The 19929-nt window shown below is 42.5% G+C and overlaps 1 protein-coding gene across 1 annotated transcript in view; it reads right to left on the minus strand.

Moving 5' to 3' along the window:
- Positions 1–677: 677 nt before the first annotated feature.
- The window catches only part of ABCB1 (ATP binding cassette subfamily B member 1), a 115420-nt gene continuing 96168 nt past the window's right edge, over positions 678–19929 (minus strand). Inside the window, exons 22-28 of the mRNA XM_035020489.1 lie at positions 17960–18060; positions 16570–16710; positions 12910–13066; positions 12219–12416; positions 5231–5437; positions 2071–2217; positions 678–1280 (exon numbers count right to left, since the gene is read on the minus strand). Of these exons, the coding sequence (XP_034876380.1) occupies positions 1077–1280; positions 2071–2217; positions 5231–5437; positions 12219–12416; positions 12910–13066; positions 16570–16710; positions 17960–18060 (1155 nt within the window). The 3' untranslated portion in view covers positions 678–1076. The remainder of the gene's footprint in view (positions 1281–2070; positions 2218–5230; positions 5438–12218; positions 12417–12909; positions 13067–16569; positions 16711–17959; positions 18061–19929) is intronic.

Below are 19929 nucleotides of genomic sequence, written 5' to 3' on the forward strand. Positions count from 1 at the left end.
ATATGGCAAATATTACCCCCAGCTTGTGTCTTTTTTATCAAAACAGAGAAAGAGTTGTTATATTTTTTAAAGTGCAGAAATATTAAAATCCGGTAAGAGCCCTTTATAAGAGCAAGGCAAAATATTTGACGTACATCAGAGTATACACTTCACAACTGCACATCCTGGGCTCCAGCCCAACCCCTAGAATTCTGCAGTGATGTGTGTGGTTGGTTTGAGAGCCACCATAATGTAGAAACACAAGAACCAGCAGGATCACATCCACAAAGAATGAAGACTGGTGGTTCAGCAGGACCCACTGTGAAAAGACATGTGCAATCGGAATTATTGACACTATTTAACCATTCTCACAAAAATTAATGGAAGTTTTTAAAGAAGTCTTTCAAATGCAGAAATAATCTTTAATATTCCAACTGGGAGATGATGTATTTATAAGCATTTTAGACAAGATGACTCCAGTCATGGGGCGCCTGGGTGGCTCAGTCATTAAGCGCCTGCCTTCGGCTCAGGCCATGGTCCCAGGGTCCTGGGATCGAGCCCCGCATTGGGCTCCCTGCTCAGCGGGAAGCCTGCTTCTCCCTCTCCCACTCCCCCTGCTTGTGTTCCCTCTCTCACTGTGTCTCTCTCTGTCAACTAAATAAATAAAATCTTTAAAAAAAAAAAAAAGATGACTCCGGTCATATAAAAGTTTAGTTTTATTATAGCACTTAATGCAAACATTCAGTACTTTTTGCCACTTCTATAATCTTTCAGCAAGGCAGTAAGTTACAAATAAGAAAATATAAACAAAAACTATACAATTTATTAACAAAGTCTACTTTGAATTATTCTATAAGTTTTATAATGCAATTAACACCAGTATTTTATTCCATTTGATAATGTTTCTTTTGGTTCCTTTAATTACAAAATCTGAAGACTCTGATCTTGGTGAAATAATCTTTGGTTGCGGCAGGAAATGTTAAACAGGTAATTCTACAGAGTTTTTCCAGTAAGCGCTCACTTTTTAACTTTGATTAAATGCCATGTTTTAACACAAATATTAGAAAATATTTAACAGCTCCTATAGTCACAGTTCACTAGCGCTTTGCTCCCGCCTGGACACTGACCATGGAAAAATAGATGCCTTTCTGAGCCAGCAACTGTTGATGCGTGCCATGCTCCTTGACCTTGCCATTCTGAAACACCACTATTAAGTCTGCATTCTGGATGGTGGACAGGCGGTGAGCGATCACGATGCAGGTGCGGCCTTCTCTGGCTTTGTCCAGGGCTTCTTGGACAACCTGATCAATAACCACATAAATTAATTCTGATAAAAACTGTCCTCTCCCTTCCTCCTCCATAATAAGGCCCACAGTCTTCCAACAAGAGGTCTTTCCTTAATGACGGGATCAGTGAAATATCACAGAATTCACAAAGCAAAGAATTTGTCATATTGGAAGATAAGGGAATCCTAGTCTGGATTAGTTCTGAGGCAGGAGTCATCTACTCTTGAAGTTATGACAATAAATACAGTCTGTGCAATCATTTGAAGACATTTACTGGTGTGCCCATCCACACAACATCCTTCAGAGCCACCCTCCGGTCCAGCTCTACAGCAAATCTAGGGAGACTGAGCACAGGCTGAACACAGGCTCCTTGAATTTTGGGATTTTAGTAAAGAATTAATTTGTCTTTCAGATACCTGAATAGTCAACTTTTTCTCCAATTGAAAATGATTGCTAATATTTATCTTAAGGTAGAGTCAGCTTTTATAGTGTATTAACCTCCCACTTCTTTAGAGTTGGAGATGCCACTGGTAGAAATGGGAAAGTGGCCTCCTGAACATGGCGTCTTTGGTCAATACAAACTGATCCAAGGCTATTTTTTGGAGCCTGAGTGCTCTAAGACTGATTTCCCTTATTTTGTCTTAGGTCTCCTGAATAAGAGCTACAGAAAGTGTCCACTTTCTGGACACTGGAAAGCTGATGTAAGTAACAACATATCTGGGCTGAATTTTGTTCTCTACTGTGGAAGACAGAAGCATTTAAGGACAACCAATTCAAGGGTGATGAATCCAATTTAAATGCTTACCTTTTCACTCTCTGTATCCAGAGCTGATGTAGCTTCATCCAAAAGCAAAATATGAGGCTGTCGAACAAGGGCACGAGCTATGGCAATGCGCTGCTTCTGGCCCCCAGAGAGCTGGGTTCCTTTGTCTCCTACTCTGGTGTTATATTTCTGTGAATAGGGTTTTGTTAGTATGAAACAGAGAACTGATAATCCTAAAAAAGAGTTTGCTCACAGAAAATAGGATGACTACGTCCATAAACAGACAAATTTTGGTTCAGAAGCTACGAATGGTCTCATAGAGGCTTAAACATCAAAAATGTAGCTCTAAATGGCAGGTCTGATCTCTCTTCTTGAAAATAGACATTTGGGGGGGCACCCGGGTGGCTCAGTCCATTAAGCATCTGCCTTCAGCTCAGGTCATGATCCTGGGGTCCTGGGATCGAGCCCCATGTTGGGCTCCCTGCTCAGGGGGGAGTCTGCTTGTCCCTCTCCCTCTGCTCCTGCTCCTGCTGGTGCTCTCACGTGTACTCTCTTTCTCTCTCTCTCTCTCAAATAAATAAAAATCTTTAAAAAGAATTTTTTTTTAAATAAAATAAACATTTTGGTCTGAGAGCTATGTTTTAGCGTAAACAAGTCAATATCTTTATGAGGAAGAATACTGTTACAATGTTAGTCTCTTCCAGTCTTCTGGTTTCATTATATTTGGGACAAGTTTGGTTCGAGAAAGGAAATCGGACTTAAAGGGGCTATGCAATAAATGAAGCTCATTTTACTTACAACCAGCAGGTGGTGCTCTCTATACTGAAGTCAGGAAGGGAAGCCATTTCTTGGGATGCTAGCTAGCCTTCGGGTATCTGTTTTTATAAATCTCTAAGACTTCAAAAACTTTAATGGATGCTAAGGAATTCCATCTTGATATCTAACTTTAAAAGCTAAAATCTCCTTTTTAAATTTTTTGATTTTAGAGTTCTCTCAAAGTTCTTCACATATTGTGTCCCACAGTAGATAATTGTCATTAACTACTCAATAGGATGACAGGGACAGGAGTTAAAAGGATATGAAGGGGAGAGCAGGAACAAGACGTGACAGCAGGTGTAACCTAGAGAACAATACTATCATAATACTATCATCATTTTCAGCCCCTTGCCAGGCTGGAATTTTAGTCAAATCATGGGCTCTGATTCTGACCCCCGGAGTTTTACTTAAAAATTTATGTTCTATATAGGATTGCCTATTTTTATTGGCTATATCTGGTTGCCCTAGTTCAATAGCAGTCAGACTGAGATCTGCACTTGCAGGTGGAGTCCCAGGACCCCAGGGCCGCAGGTGCCTCAGGAGGTAGGAGCACTGTGTGTCCCATGTGAGGGCAGGGGTTCCCAGGCTGCACTGAGACCATATGATCCTCTTGCAGCAGGTAAAGGCAGGGCTGTAGCCCTGAAGGAAGTCAGTAACCAGAATAGCTTCCTGCAGGGTGAGCTAAATTCTAGTAGGAATCGCTCAGGTAAAGAAGTGGGTCCTTGGTCAGAAAACAGGGCTCAAGGGGCGCCTGGGTGGCTCAGTTGTTAAGCGTCTGCCTTCAGCTCGGGTCATGATCCCGGGGTCCTGGGATCGAGCCCCGCATCGGGCTCCCTGCTCGGCGGGAAGCCTGCTTCTCCCTCTCCCACTCCCCCTGCTTGTGTTCCCTCTCTCGCTGTGTGTCTCTCAAATAAATAAATAAAATCTTTAAAAAAAAAAAAGAAAAAGAAAACAGGGCTCAAGACCGGGAGCCCAGAAAGGCTGGGTCCCTGTGGCAGACAAATGAATGCCAGAGGGGCAAGGTATATTTAATAAGCAAGTTAATATTTACTCTCTGTGTTTGTCTTTGTTAACCCCTAGCCCAGTGGTGCTCACACTGCAGCCTGGTATCTGGGCTGTTAAAACACAGATTGCTAGACTCTACCTCCAACGTTTTTGATCCAGCAGGTTCTAATGTGATGGTTCAGGCCCATACTTTGAGATCATTAGTAAAGGGATTGAAGCTTTATCTTTCAAGTTTTCTAGCCTTGGGAAAGACCGATTATCCACAGCTGGGCAAGAAGGTTAAATGGAGGGGAAAGGAACAATTCCTCCTCCTGGGGGTCTATGATGTGGTGGCAACAGTTATCAGAAGAGCCTCAAGAAAAGGAAGTTTGGGAAAGAGTTAGGGCCAGCTGGTATCGCCATCCTTCCCCATAAGGAAATTGCCTTCCCTGCTGGTTTGAGGCTACTGAGCTTTATTTTTGAGGAGTGTTTCCTTATTATAAAGAAACTAACTGGTGATAATGGGAGGGCGTATAGACAAGCCAGGTCAAGGTGACTTCAAAATGCAGCACCTAAGGGGCTTAAGAGAGGGCAAGAGGTTCCTTTTATCTAATTTCCCAGGAAGAATTTGGGGGCATCATGGACAACAGCTCAGGGAACCCCAAGGAAGGTTTTGAGAATCAGCCCTATAAGCAGAGCTTGGGGGTCATGAAATGTGCAATGATGAGAGATTACATAATACCACACTCACTCCAAGGGCTCAGCTCTATTGAGGGAGAGCCGTCTTTCTGACATGGGTTCAGTTCCCCAGCCTGGCCTGACTCCACAGAGGTAGGTTTGCAGCTTGGGAGAGAGCAGCAAGGAGGCAGAAGGAAGGTCAGGAGAGAAATGGGGGTGGAGGGGCTGGTGCCTGCTTCTGTGGGTGCTGTACTTAGGCTCAGAGGGAAAGGCTTCCTCCAAATATGCACTCTTTGGTCAGGCTTGCTCACAGGGGGAGCCAGTCGGGTGATCATGCAAACACAGTATCAAATGGGGATAGGAGGGGCGCCTGGGTGGCTCAGTTGGTTAAGCAACTGCCTTCGGCTCAGGTCATGATCCTGGAGTTCTGGGATCGAGTCCCGCATCGGGCTCCCTGCTCAGCGAGGAGCCTGCTTCTCCCTCTGACCCTCCCCCCTCTCATGTACTCTCTCTCATTCTCACTCTCTCAAATGAATAAATAAATCTTAAAAAAAAAAAACAAAAAACAAATGGGTATAGGAAGTACAGCAAGATGTTGTATACAGGTGTGTATTTCGGTTGCTCACTTCTCTTCACCTTTGGGAAACCAGCCCTTTAGAAATCAAAGTGCAGGCCAGGGAGGTTGCCACAGGCTCTTGGGCTCCTAAATTGGAGGAAGACTTACATCAGGGAGTGTCTCGATAAAGGGGTGTATGTTGGCCTCCTTGGCCGCCCGCACGATCTCTTCCTGTGACACGACCCGGCTGTTGTCTCCGTAGGCAATGTTCTCTGCAATGCTGCAGTCGAACAGGATGGGCTCCTGGGACACAATGCCCAGGTGTGCGCGGAGCCATTGGACATTCAGGTGTTTTATCTCTTTGCCATCAATTAGCTGAAAACGAGAGTACATAGGTAACTTCAGGACCGGCACATTTTTAATTTAGCAAAATCAGTATCGTTATCTCGTACACTAAAATTGTCAAGTTACCATGGGACGACATTTTTGTTGTTCTGTTGAGTTTGGGTTGTCAAAGTCAACTGAACAAGGTCATAATTGTATGCTCTGATGAACTGTCATGCTCATTCTGTTTTAACCCTGGTTTCCGATATATGCATGTGGTAATCAGGATAATGCCCCCACCCCCAAGATATCCGTATTCTAATCCATGAAACCTCTGAATGCTACATCCATCCCATGGCAAAGGGAGTTAAGGTATAAGGTTGCTCATCAGCTGATCTCAAAATAAGATGATCTTGGATGATCCAGGTGGGCCCAGTGTAATCATGAGGGTCCTTCACTGTGCAAGAGAGAGGCAGGACAGTATCAGAGCGGTGCAATATGACCAAGACTCAATTAGTCATTGTTGGCTTCAAGGAAGGGGCCAGGAGCTAGAGGAAGAAAACGGTCCCCTAGAGCCTGCAGAAGGAACACCGCCCTGGTGGCACTTTAAGGTTAGCCTGGTGAAATCCGTTCTAGACATCTGACTTCCAGAATTTGTAAGATAGTAAGTTTGTACGGCTTTATACCATGAAATTTGCCGGCATCCTTCTTCTTACATATCGGTTTTTCACAAGAAAAGTAGCTGAGATTAGACTGGAAATCAGTAACTACTGTGAGCACATGATAGGCTTGCAGGTCAGGTTTCTAAGAGTCAGGTTTTGGACGAATGGGATGCAGCAGTTAAATGGAAAAGAAGTGTGGGCAGGTGGTGCCTGTATCTCCATGTAGTTGTTGATCCTGGGGAAACGAATTAATTTCTCTGACAGCTTCTTTGCGGGTAAAATGGGAATTATGATAATTCCTAAACTCGTAGGACTGAGGCCTGCATGAGATCATGTCTAGACCCCACTGAACACAGTGCTGGGCACTACGTTTGTGCTCTGAGCCTGCCAGAGATTGGTAACTCTGCGTCGCTGTCATTAAAACTACAGTGACTGGACGCAGGCTGGGCGGCCGAAATGATGGACAGATATCTACAACGTTGGGCCAACGGAACAGGAGGGAGAAGCTGCCTCTTCTCTAATGACCTGGCTCCTGGGGTTACCCTGCAGGAGCCTGGGGAGTGCTCCTTCTAGCCTTGCTCGGATGCACGTAAGTCTGCCCAAACGATCTACTTGGCAAGAGAACTGGTATTCAAGGGAGAGAGCTATTCATCCCCTCTGAAGAAGCAAGTGACTCAGCTTCAGGCTTTTCCCATAGTGCTGGTGAGTGAGTGTCTACCGTGCTATATATACTCTCTGGATCCCATGGGCCCAGCCAGCTGTCCCTGGGAGACAGCTAGCCAGGGGTAAGGTACAGTCTTTGCCGCGGGAACATAGCTTCTGTTTGTAAAGCTGGTAAGTGCAGGGATAGGAAACACAGTCACGACCTTATTAGTACCCAGCCCAGTTGCCATGGAGACTCTTTCAGCATCTATGTTCTAGGCTTCCTTACAGTGTTAAGTGAAGGTGGGAAGTAGAGGCTGGAGAGAGGCAGTAAAAACCATACAAGAATGTGGCAAAACAGCAGATCTTGTGAGGTGAACACTGTACTTGAGAAATGGAAAGTTCAGGGAAGGAGTAGCATAATTTTCTCCAAGCTTATGCTCCTGGGGGGAAAACAGACACTGCCTAACTAATATGATTAGACAAATGTGAAGGATCCCATCAAGTTTTAATGAGTTTCTCTATCACACTGAATACAGTAACACTCTTGGCCCTCCTCATGCCCACATGATGCACTGGAATTGCAAATACTTAAAGCCTGTGCTACCTGAAGCATCCTTTCTGTAGAGAAAACACGTTTAGAAGCCTAAATGTAAAAGATACCAATGCAGAGGTTCTTTGGCTGAGGCATGGGTGATGGTCTGAGGGAAGACCAAGGATATTTGGGGAATTGGTGAACACTGTTCAAAAGATACTGACCTAAATAAAGCTTAACCAGAAAAGCAAACACCTTGGTAATAATAAGGCAAAACCAGGTTAAATGACTAGCTATCTCTCTCCTAGATCGTTAAATGCACTGCTGCCTTCATTAGCACAATCAAATGTTAAAAATATGTATTATTCTGCTCTACGTATTTACTCTGAAATCATGATTACAGATAAATTATTGAGCACTGACTACATTATAGGTCCAGTGATAAGCATGTCTCATGCATTCTCTTGTTTAATCTTCACAACAACTCTAGTGAGGTAGCTGTGTCTTTTTCTTGTTTTCTTAAGATTTATTTATTTATTTTAGAGGGCGCCTGGGTGGCTCAGTTGTTAAGCGTCTGCCTTCAGCTCAGGTCACGATCCCGGGGTCCTGGGATCGAGTCCCACATTGGGCTCCCTGCTCGGCAGGAGGCCTGCTTCTCCCTCTCCCACTCCCCCTGCTTGTGTTCCTGCTCTCACTATCTCTCTCTCTGTCAAATAAATAAATAAAAATCTAAAAAAAAAAAAAAAGATTTATTTATTTATTTTAGAGAGCGAGAGTGTGTGTGGTGAGTGGTGGGGAGGGGCAGAGGGAGAGAAACCCAAGCAGACTCCCTGCTAAGCGACCCTGGGGCTCCATCTCACGACCCATGAGATCCTGACCTGAACTCTGAAACCAAGAGTCAGACGCTTAACGGACTGAGCCACCCAGGTGTCCCTGGGGTAGGTGTGGTTTTAATCTCCATTTTACAGATTCAAAAATGAGCAAAGTTAAGTAACTTACACAAGATCACACAGTAACCAGGGGAGCTAGGATTGAATTTATACAGTATAGGTTGGGTTTTGGTAACACAAGTGCCTTATAATTGAAAAATACTCTCTGTCCTCCCTCACAGAGGAATGCCCCATGTTAGCTCAGGGGCCCACCTGGTAATACCCAGACTATGACAACAGGACTTCTGTATGTGATAGACTGGAGGGGAGAAAGGAAAGGTTGGGGAAGACTTAGATCAGAGGCGATTTAACAGGAAGGTAATGAAGTTTGGCTTCGAGGGTCCTGAACTGCAGGTAACTGCTGACAGCTAAACTGTGTTCCAGGGGAGGGAGGCCAGGCTGACGTCAGGGTGCTCTTCCAGGTGAGTATTTATGTATCAGCCTAAAAAGGAAAGGGACCTGAGGGACACTGGGATGGCTCAGTCGGCTAAGCATCTGCCTTTCGCTCAGGTCATGATCCCAGGGTCCGGGCTCCTTGCTCAGCGGGGAGTCTGCTTCTCCCTCTCCCCCAACTCATGCTCCCTCTTGTGCTCACTCTCTCTCTCACTCAAATAAATAAATATATAAATGAGAAAAGGGACCTGAATCTTTAAGGTTTCAATATTTTGTTGTGATTCGTTTTGTTAGAAGTAAATATTCACTTTTGTGCCTAATTTTACATTCGTAATTTTGTATTTTTTTAAGTAGAGTCCCTAGAAATGTATAACCTGCAGGCCCCACAAAACTTGGAATGCCCCCTCTCTACAACTCAGCAGCTTCACTTTTTAAGACTCTCCACAATTTAACCTACACCTTTCAAATTTATCAGTTTCGTGGTTCTCAAACGATGGCTGGCATCAGAATCCATCTGGGAAAATTGTAAAAATTAACAGGCCAGATCCTGACGGAGTGGAATGAGCCAGGGTGGCTGTGTTCTTTAGTTGTTCCAAGAACCACAGCTCCAGTCAGTATGTCTCAAAGTATCATTCAAGGCCCACTGATGGTCATGAGGACGTCCTGACCTCAGAGTCCCATCTTTCTTCAGTTACTATGAGTGATCATGCTCAGATCCACACTCAGTTTTACATGGCAACAAGAACTAATTACTAGTCACCTACTAACTGGGTTACTAAGGGGTACTAATTGATATTCATAAACAAAGCTTGGCACATTTACTCGTGCTTCTTAAGGACACTTCCGCTAAGAATGCTGGCTGCTATGACCACTTGGCAGTACTTCAAAGCTCTAGCACAAATAAATGTACAGGAGCAGGTAACAGTGTTCCTACAATAGACAAGGACACATTGTTTTCCTTGTGTGTTCAGTACTGTCTTGAGACGGTTATTGCCCTGTGCACTCTGCATTCATTTCCATATTCTTCTCTGTCTACCCTTCCATATACGAAGGGAGTGGAAGGCTAAAGACTATTTCCCAGATTCCCTTCTGGTTCTGGAAGTAACCGTGGTTCTACCAGCGAGATGTACTGTGCAAAATCTGGAAGGCATAGGCTGATTCTCTTTAGTAGCAGTGCTAAACTAACACATGTGACTATGAGTGCAGTGGGGAGGTCATGAGATTTTTTTTTTTTTTCTTGCTCTTCCTAAATAGGTTATAATTTAAAAGTTTAAGAACCACAACTCTCATTAAATCTGCTATTTCAGCCAAAATAGGCTATAAGGACATTGGGAGCAAATCAACTATCAACCACAGCTCATATTATCTTTTTTTTTTCCACTTCAAATTTATTTTTTTTTTAGTATTTATTTTTAAAATTTTTAAGAATTTTTTAAAAATTTAAATTCAATTAATTAACATATAATGTATTATTGGTATCAGAGGTAGAGGTCAGTGATTCATCAGTCTTATATAATACCCAGTGCTCATTATATCACGTGTCCTCCTTAATGCCCACCACTCAGTTACCCCATCCCCCCACCCACCTCCTCTCCAGCAACCCTCAGTTTGTCTCTTGCATCAAATGACATCCTCCTGACTGCTCACTCTTTCACTCTGAGGCAACTAAGTAGATAAGCTCTACTTATCCCTTAAGAGCCAGCTCTAGGCCTATCTTCTTTTATGTGATTCATGGAAGTATATGCCCCATCTCTTCAGGTAAAGTCATGGAGTGCAGACATCATAACCTATAATTCATTAGAGCTCAACATTTAATACACTGCTTACTCAACATCTGTGAAGGGGCATAATCAGTGTCTGAGAGCTAACATTTCCTTCTGCAATTACTTCTTTTGTCTCTTCTTTAGAGTCCTCTGTTCAAACTTTAACAGCACAACTGAAGCATAAAATCAGAATTCACAGAAAATATAAAATAAGAAAGTAAAAATAAGCGATAAAACTTATGTAGCTGTTAAGAAACAGACCGAACAGAATACAATAAAGAAATATTTATGACTAAGCGTGACTGAATTTAAAAAGAGCCCTGGACTATAGGTTGAAAGCTCTATTTTCATGACAGTCATTAATGCAAGTGGGGCCCATATGGAGCTGGGGCATCAATATGACTACAGAAGAGGTGTCCATTCTGTTTGCCCATGACATTCTAGTAGTTAATTTTTTTTTTTTTTTCTTAGAAAGGGAAGCATGGGGAGGGGCGGAGGGAGAGTGAGAAAGAGAATCTTAAGCAGGCTTCATGCCCAGCATGGAGCCCAATGTGGGGCTTGATCTCATGACCCTGAGATCATGACCTGCCCCGAAATCAAGACTCGGGACATTTAACCAACTCAGCCACCCAGGCCCCCTTGTCGTTAAATATTTTTAATAGCACCTCTGAGTACAACCAATAACTACATAACTACATAATAAAAATTTCTTCTATTCCTTCCTAATTTGATTCTTTTCCTATTTTCCCTTGTAGCCATTTAAAATTTCACCACTCCCTTCATGACTCCTATCTCATCTCAGGACCTAAGATAGTCCCTGATAGGCACGCAGTAAATGTTTGTTGAATGTTGAACAAATATACGTGACCCTTCATTTATTCTTTTAGTTCATGAAAGGAAAGGGAATCCCTCTATATTCTTTATCTGCTCCCTAAATTTGTTGATCTCACTTTTTTTCTCTCCTTAGAAGGTGTTTTAATACCCTCTCTCAATGATTTTATCTCATCCTCAGCCATAAAAATGTTCCAGATTTCCCCCTCCTGAACCTCTCCCCTGGACTCTGTCTGCCTCCCCACTCACACTGCTGTTCTTGATAGTCATTCTTTCACCTTTGATTTTCTAGATAGTCTGCACTCAATCTCCACTTCCCCTTCCTGCCGTGCCTCAGCCACACTAAACTCATTCCCACCACCACCCCACTTCACTGAGAATACTTTAAAATGTCACAAGTAGCCCATTCCTTGCCAAATCCTATCATGTCTTTTCAGGCTTCATCTTTCTACCTGTCCACAGCATCTGTCATTGCTGACTACCCTCTTCCTTCCTTTTTTTTTTTTTTTAAAGATTTTATTTATTTATTTGAGACAGAGAGAATGAGAGAGAGAGAGCACATGAGAGGGGGGAGGGTTGGAGGGAGAAGCAGGCTCCCTGCCGAGCAGGGAGCCTGATGCGGGACTTGATCCCGGGACTCCAGGATCATGACCTGAGCCGAAGGCAGTCGCTTAACCGACTGAGCCTCCCAGGTACCCCTACCCTCTTCCTTCTTGAAACAGTCCCCCTCCTTGGCTCCCACCTTACTTGTCTCTCTTAGCACCTCTCCCCCTCCTCTAATCTTTCTGGCTACTTACATTTTTTGCTAGATCTCTTCATGTAAGCAGGAACCTAGCCAAGGGAAGGGAGAGGGGTGATAAAAAGGCTGCTCGTGAAGGAGGGTGGAGGGGCAGTTTGAGAGAGGCTGGAGAAGCTGCCTGGGAAAGACACAGCTTGGAGTCCATAGGTAGGATGTCAGACTTTAAGTGAGACTGTTGTTTAAAGGTTGGGAAAACTATGGCTTAGAGTCAAGAATTAAATACGTTAAATATAATTAGATGATGAAAAAGTTAAAATGAGGTAAGAAAGCGTGCTCACCACTGTACCAGCCAAGGGGTCATAGAACCGCTCCAGGAGCTGGACCACCGTGCTCTTCCCACAGCCGCTGCTACCCACCAGAGCCAGCGTCTGGCCCTTCTTCACCTCGAGGCTCAGCCCCTGAAGCACGGGGATGTCTGGCCGAGTGGGATAGTTGAACACGACTTCATTAAATGTCACGTTCCCTTCCAACGTATTCTAAGATCAGAACAGTAACAAAAAGATGATTATTGCAATCTCGAAAACTCACTGTACAGAGAACCCCCTCTACCACTAGGTATCCAAAGACAGTGAACTTTTATCACAATTAGGCTGCATTTGGAACTGCTGGAATGCAATCCATAAGATCTAAAAGAGTCAGTGTTTTTATAGCATGTATTGTTAATACAACACAGATATGCTAACTCAAATATGTCCCCAAGAATACAGTAACCTACACATAATAAAACCTGATAAACAGGATTTGCTTATAAATTGGGCAGTATTACCTATCTCCTTAGTAGCCTTGTTATACAAAAGTACTGGATGTTAACATACATGATTAGCATTTATTAAAATGCCCTCGTGATCTAGGAGGTTTCTTTTCATTCCCAGCAGATTAAAAAACCCCACAGATTTTATTAAATTTCCTCTTAGAATACTTCCACTCATCCGTTAGGAATGTATCTTATCGTCAAAACATCAAACTCACAGGCTGGAGGCCTCCTGAGCTGTAGCTGTCAATCAGAGGGGTTTTTTCAATGATCGTGATGATGTGGGCTGCTGAGACTTTGGCTTTGGTGTAGTCAGGAGCAAATGAACTGACCTGCCCCACCGCCATGGCACCAAAGACGATAGCTGAGAATACCCTGCAAAAACACAGACAAAGCATGTGCAGAATTAGGAGCATAATGCTAGACAGCTGACAGTTCTACAACCACAGGGCATTGCCTCACACAACGGAAAACAGAAGTTAAAAAATAAAACAAACCGTTGTCCTCATACAGTTCATGTCAGTGTAATACATTGTAAAATGGCCCCATTTTTCCTGTTTCTCTCTCCTCGCCTTCTCGTAATGTGATTTGGCAACTCCTCTGCTTAAGAAGGGGAATTCGTTTTCCTAGCCTTTGAATCTGGCTTGCTGTGGCCAACAGGATGTGGTGGGAGTGACTGATGGCAGTTTGAAGCCTGTGACTCGGGAGGCTTTGTGTGCCTTCACTCTCCAGCACCACCACAAGCCCAGCTAGCCTGCTAGAGGACAAGGCACAGATGGAGGCAAGCTGTGTGAGCTCCAGCCAACTGGCTTGTAGTCCATCGCACACACGAGTGAGCCTAGTAAAGATCTGCTGTGTCCAACCCAGCGCAGCAGAACTGCCCAGCTTACTCACAGACTTGTGGGCAAATATGAATGTTTATTATTGTGTGTCACTGGGGCTTCGGGTTGGTTGTTATGCAGTGTGATTGTGGCAGTCAATAATGGATGGGGGCATTTGCGACAACATGGACAGACGTAGAGGATATTAAGCTAAGTGGAATAAGTCAGATTGCAAAAGACAAATGCGGGGCGCCTGGGTGGCTCAGATGGTTAAGGGTCTGCCTTCGGCTCAGGTCGTGGTCTCAGGGTCCTGGGATTGAGCCCCGCATCAGGCTCCCTGCTCGGCGGGAAGCCTGCTTCTCCCTCTGCCTCTACTGCTCGCCCTGATTGTACTCTCTTGCTGTTCTGTCGAATAAATAAATAAAATCTTAAAAAAAAAGACAAATGCCATATGAATTCACTCATGTGGAATCTAAAAATATAAATGAATAAGCAAAGAGCAGAATCAGACCTATAAATCAGAGAACAAACTGATGGTTGCCAGAGGGGAAGGGGGTAGGAGTGGGTGAGCAAAATGGATGAAGGGGAGTGGGAGAGACAGGCTTCCAGTTAGGGAATAAATAAATCATGAGAATAAAAGGTACAGCATAGGGAATCCAGTCAATGATATTATAATAGCCTTGTATGATAAGGAATGGTAGTTGAACTTGTGGTGAACATATCATAATGTATAGAGAAGCTGAATCACTATGTTGCACACCTGAAACTAATGCAACATTGTGTGTCAACTATTAAAAAAAATAACAGATATGGGCAGTGGTGCTGAAATTACCTGGGGTTCTTAGGAAACATGGGAGCTGTAAAGCAAAGAGTGAGCTCCTTAGAGAGACAGGTATCGTGCTCCTCGCAAGACAAAAATCATGCTCCATGCAATCCACATGCTTAACCTATGACATGAGAATCATAGCAGCTTAAAGCTGGGAAGGACTCTACAGGGTATCAAGTCCAGTTCTCAATGTTTGTTCCCTAGGCAACTTCCCCTAAGTCGGCTTCCATCCTTTGTTTTAGGAAGTAGCAAGTTTGATTAAGTCTATTATTAACAAGTTCTTTTTCAGATGGAAGAAAAGTGTACATCCTTTTGCATAATCCAGTCCTTATCTGGAATATTGTCAAAAAGGCCCTTTGCTTCTTTGGTAAATCCTTTCCCTCTCAACATTCCAGTTGCTCTCCTCTGGACTCATTTCTCAATATGCCTTTTTATTATTTTATTTTTAATATTTTTTTCCTTTCCAAGTTTTTATTTAAAATCCAGGTAGTTAACATAACACTCCCGAACAACACCCGGTGCTCATCGAGACAAGTGAGTTCCTTAATCCCCATCATCGAATTCACCCATTCCCTACCCCCCACCTCCCCTCAGGCAACCACCAGTTTGTTCTCTGTAGTTAAAGAGTGTTTCTTGGGGGTCGCCTGGGTGGCTCAGTCGTTAAGCGTCTGCCTTCGGCTCAGGTCATGATCCCAGGGTCCTGGGATCGAGCCCTACATCGGTGCCCCTGCTCCACGGGAAGCCTGCTTCTGTTCCCTCTCTGGCTGTCTCTCTCTCTCTGTCAAATAAATAAAATCTTTAAAAAAAAAAAGTGTTTCTTGGTTTGCCTTTCTTTCCCCCCCCCATGTTCATTTGTGTTGCTTCTTAAATTCCACAGATGAGTGAAGTCATATGGTATTTATCTTTCTCTGACTTTTTTCTTCGCTTAACATTTTACTGTCCGGCTCCATCCATGTCATTGCAAATGGCAAGATTTCATTCTTTTTTATGGCTGAGTAATATTGCGTTGTGTGTGTGTGTGTGTGTACCGAGGGCCTGGAACTAACATAGTGCTTGGTAACCCTCCCAGAATACTGTGAGCCCATCACATCCTCTCCTCTGGACTCTAGAAAATTATACAAATGGTTAATCTCCAACTTGTCATCATTTACTCTTGAGATCTTTTAAAAATGGACTACTCTTCAGACAGGTCTCTCCTTTCCTTCACTTGGAAGATCGATTTTCTCAATCTAAATGCCCATGTGTCAGCAACTTTCATCAGTTCAATGCCTTACCTTGAAGTAAAGCAATATATCAAATAATTATCTAATCGAAGCCCCAATGACAATGATGCCTAGTTTTGATCTTTTGGTCCAAGTCATAAATAGTTCCTGCATATCATTTGTCAGACAGAGGTATTAGGTAGAAATTTTAAATCCTCTGTTGAGGTCGTCCTGAGCAAACTATAATGCATGCACGAGCAAATGTCTCAATAGAATGGCAACATTACACTAACACCTTAGATTAGCCAGGCTGAGATGATTCTGGTTTAAATGTAAAACTGTATTAACCACTAATGATGGTATGCTATCAAAGGGCAGAGTCTCACCCATCACAAAACCTAGATGCTCAGAAAGGTTATACATACTTTTCACTACCCAACTGCACATTTGAGTACTTCAGAAGTATAATTAAGTTCAGGTCTGTCTTCCCCTGACTGAAGTACAATTTTTTGCATTCATAGCAAGGGAACAGAAATCCCAGTCTAGCTTTTCCTTTGTCATTTCTGAATTTCATCAGCCCTTACCTTCTAATTGCTCTTCTTGTATCAAGGAAAGCGAATTTATCCTAGAACCTCCCAGGGCTTGCAGAACTCAGTGTCCCACACCTGTTCTTTAGCTGCTCTGTTCAGAGACTTCTTTAAAAAGAGCCAGGCCCTTGGGCAGGGTTAGGCTTCTTCCCAAATGCCAAAACCTCCTGGAAACCCCTCACTGATTCACTACCCCACTGAGCTACAGATTCAGAAAGGCCAAATGTATGAGTCAGCACTGGGGAGAGGGGCAGTCATTGATTCCGCAAAAGAAATGGGGTACTTCCGTGATAATACACAGAGACTCAGGCAAAATTCCACCTTCTGATTCACCAAAATCTCTTTATGAAGCTTTACAGTAAGGTTTTCTATCCAGGCATGAAGCATGTTCACCTCAGTTTTATTTCTAGAGTTCAACTGCCAATATTAACCCAGTACTTACAACAGAACATCTTGAAAGTTCATGAATCTATTTGCCACCAGGTAGGCACCAAACCGGAAGCAGCCAGCATAGGAAAAATACATCATTGCCTGGGTGATGGAAAATGAGATCCCAAAGATGTGCGCTTTCCTCAAAGAGTTTCTGAAAAGGAGACGTTAATGAAACTTACCTGACTTTCATTGCTCAACCCTTAAAACATAACATTTGCTAGATCAGCAGTGGGGTGTGGCAGACAAAAATGGGTTCAGTTTCCAAAAAAGTTAACTTTGGTCCTCACTTTCCTACTTGTGAAAATTTAGGAAACTTCCTAATAGAGGATTAACTATACCTTAAAGTGTTGAGGTAAAGTTAAAATAAGCCAAGGAAAACATGAAGAGCCTGCTAGGGGTTCATAAATGGAAGTTCCTTCCCTTTCCCCCCACTTTGCACATACAAAATATATGCACTCTAGAGTCAACGTTCATCCAACACACATTTATCTAACACCTACAAGCTGCAGGGACCATGCTTGGTGACACAGAGCAATCACTCATATTCTTGCCTTTGGGGACCCACCAGTCAAGTTGCCTGTAATTATGCAGTGAAGGTACCCTATAAATAACATGTTAGGGAAAGAAACGAGGACACACTGAACTCTCTGGGGGAGTGAGAGAAGGCATCACAAAGGCGTCAATGTTGGTGGATTTTCTGAGCCACCTGACCTGGGTGATGCGGAGGTAAGAGCAGGCTAGTGAGTGGGCAGCCCTGTGGGCCTCCTACCTCTGCCTCAACCACGTCAACTCCATTTCCATCTGTTTCATATATTGGGATTTCAAATGAAAAGATCTTCAGAAAAAAAGACTCCTATTTTAAAAAAATGTTTGAAAACCCATCATCCAAGTCCAGCTCTCTCCTTTTACTATATAAGAAACTGAGACTCAGAGAGGTTGGGCTTACTTTTTAGAACTGTCACTGGATAAGTGCATTGAAGGAAATACGGAAGTTCTCCACTAGAGAAGCCTCAAGAGAGAAAGGAAAGGCATACTCAAGGAGCACCACCTCCTCTACCCAGGCCCCACAGATGCATCACATTTCAGGTTCCATAGAGAACTCAGCCCCACTGAGAGCAAATAATTGGGTCATTACCCAAACTTGGCATCAGAGAGTCATTGTCTGTCTATCCTCTCCCCCTCTGTTTCCCATCAGTTGCCTGCTGTTACAGGATCTACCTCGGAGAGGTCAAGGTCTTGTGATTTCTCTCCTGGATAATTACAAGGGCTTCCCAGTTGGTCCCCTTCTAGCAGCTTCTCCACTTGTTCCTTACCTTCTGGCCAAAGTAACCTTTCTGAAAACAAATCTGATGACTGATAAGCCTCCCCACACTCCCCTCCCACTCTTCAGTGGTTATTACCTGTATGGTACTTGCAAACTCTGTGCATACATGTATTCAAACTTCTGCTCCCGGGTCAAAGAAACAACAGTTCGGAAGTTTTCGATTGCTTCAGTAGCAATCTGTAACAAAGAGCCCCCAGGCACAAAGGTGAATGAATAGTGGTGATCAGTGTGAATTCCATAAAAGAGATTAATAAAATTAATTTTATTATTACGTATCATTTATTATGACCTATAAGCTTCTTCACTGAAACTAATTTATCAAATCAAATTTTAGATCTGGAAAGAAGATTGGCGAATTCAGTCTCCTCTTTATAGAGAGAGAAGCTAAGGCTTAAACAGATGGGGACACTTAGCTAAAGCCACATTGCTTTCTTTATAGGGGCAAAATTCACCTGAGAACTCAGTATTTTACATTTATCACAGTACTCTTTCTTCTATGACAGTCACATTTTAGGTTTATGATTATTTTACATATATTTTAAATGTGATGCTTATATTTTTCTCTTTATAATTATCATTCATGACAACTGAGGAATATTTGGAAAATACTGAAAAGATAAAAAAGGTGAATAAAAAGCTCCATATATGTGTATCTTATATATTAGCTTATATATATATATTTTTCTAAGCATATATGTACTTAACAAAATTGGGACCAAATTCTCTTTTTGGCTTTTACATCATTATTTTTTACCTTAATAAATATCAAGAGCATTTTCCAAGGTCATTAAATATACATTAATAATGAGATGTTTAATGGGACACACAATATCCCAGCCAGTTAAGCATTCCTTTACAGTTGAACAAGGTTTTCCATTCTCTTCCTATTAAAAATAATGCTGTGATAAACATCCTTACACATAAACCTTTGTCCAAAGTAAATTATTTTCTTGAGAGAATTTCTTAAAGTGAAATTACGAGGTCAAAGGGGATAAACGAATTCTTAAGAAACGTGGCACATATCATCCATTTGTTTTCCAGAAAGTTTCTCTCATTCAGTTATTGTTTTAATTGAATGCAACTTCCAACAAGTCTTTGTAATTAGGACAAATATATCCTCTTGGAGACTGGGTAAAGGGCTGTGGAAAATATGAAAACTTCCAGTGCACAAAATGAAGATTTCAGCTTGCATCAGCCATGGGACTTTGAAATAGCTCTCTGTGTCTTGGTCTCCTCATATGTAAAATGAGGGGGATGGACAAGAGGGTCTTGAAGTCCCTTTTAACTCTGTAATTCTAAGAGAAATAACTTTTAAAACTGTAAGTCTAAATTATAAATCAGTGAGTAAGGGAAATCACTCTTCTATGAAGATGTTCTTCCTTTCTCTGGTCTGTACACTGGTCAGAATGGATTTTTTTTCTTTTTCTTTTTTTTTAGGGCTGGGAGAGGGGCAGAGGGAGAGGGAGGGAGTCTTAAGCAGGCTCCACACCCAGCGCAGAGCCTATCATGGGGCTTGATCTCACGGCCCTGAGATCAAGATCTGAGCCGAAATCAAGAATCAGATGTCTTAACAGACTGAGCCACCCAAGTGCCCCATGTTTAGAAGTGATTCTAATAAGGACACATTCATTTACAGTTGAATGATTTACAGCTTAAAAATCATAAACATGAAACCTCACTTATTTCTTACTAAATCCTATACAAACTACCTAACTTCAAAGAGAAAAGCAAATATTTGATACAACATAAGTCAGTTTTAAAGAGTAATGCAAAGAGCTATTAGAAGAAAAACAATAATACCATGTACTTAAAAACAAAAACTTATTTAAAAAATAAAGTTAAAAATATCATACTCTGACCCGACTAGGCCAAGAATATTGACCTATGTTTACCATAAACTACTGACAAAGATAGGAAAATGTCCAGATTCAATTCATGTTAAAATACTTTATAAAAATCTGTACACACTATGAAAATAATATACATTCATCTTAGAAAATCCTATAAGTACAGAACAAAAAGAGGAACAGTACAGAACAGTACAGA

The sequence above is a fragment of the Mirounga leonina genome, unplaced genomic scaffold (genome assembly GCF_011800145.1).
Source record: "Mirounga leonina isolate KUSES-001 unplaced genomic scaffold, KU_Mleo_1.0 Mir_174, whole genome shotgun sequence".
Lineage (NCBI taxonomy): Eukaryota > Metazoa > Chordata > Mammalia > Carnivora > Phocidae > Mirounga > Mirounga leonina.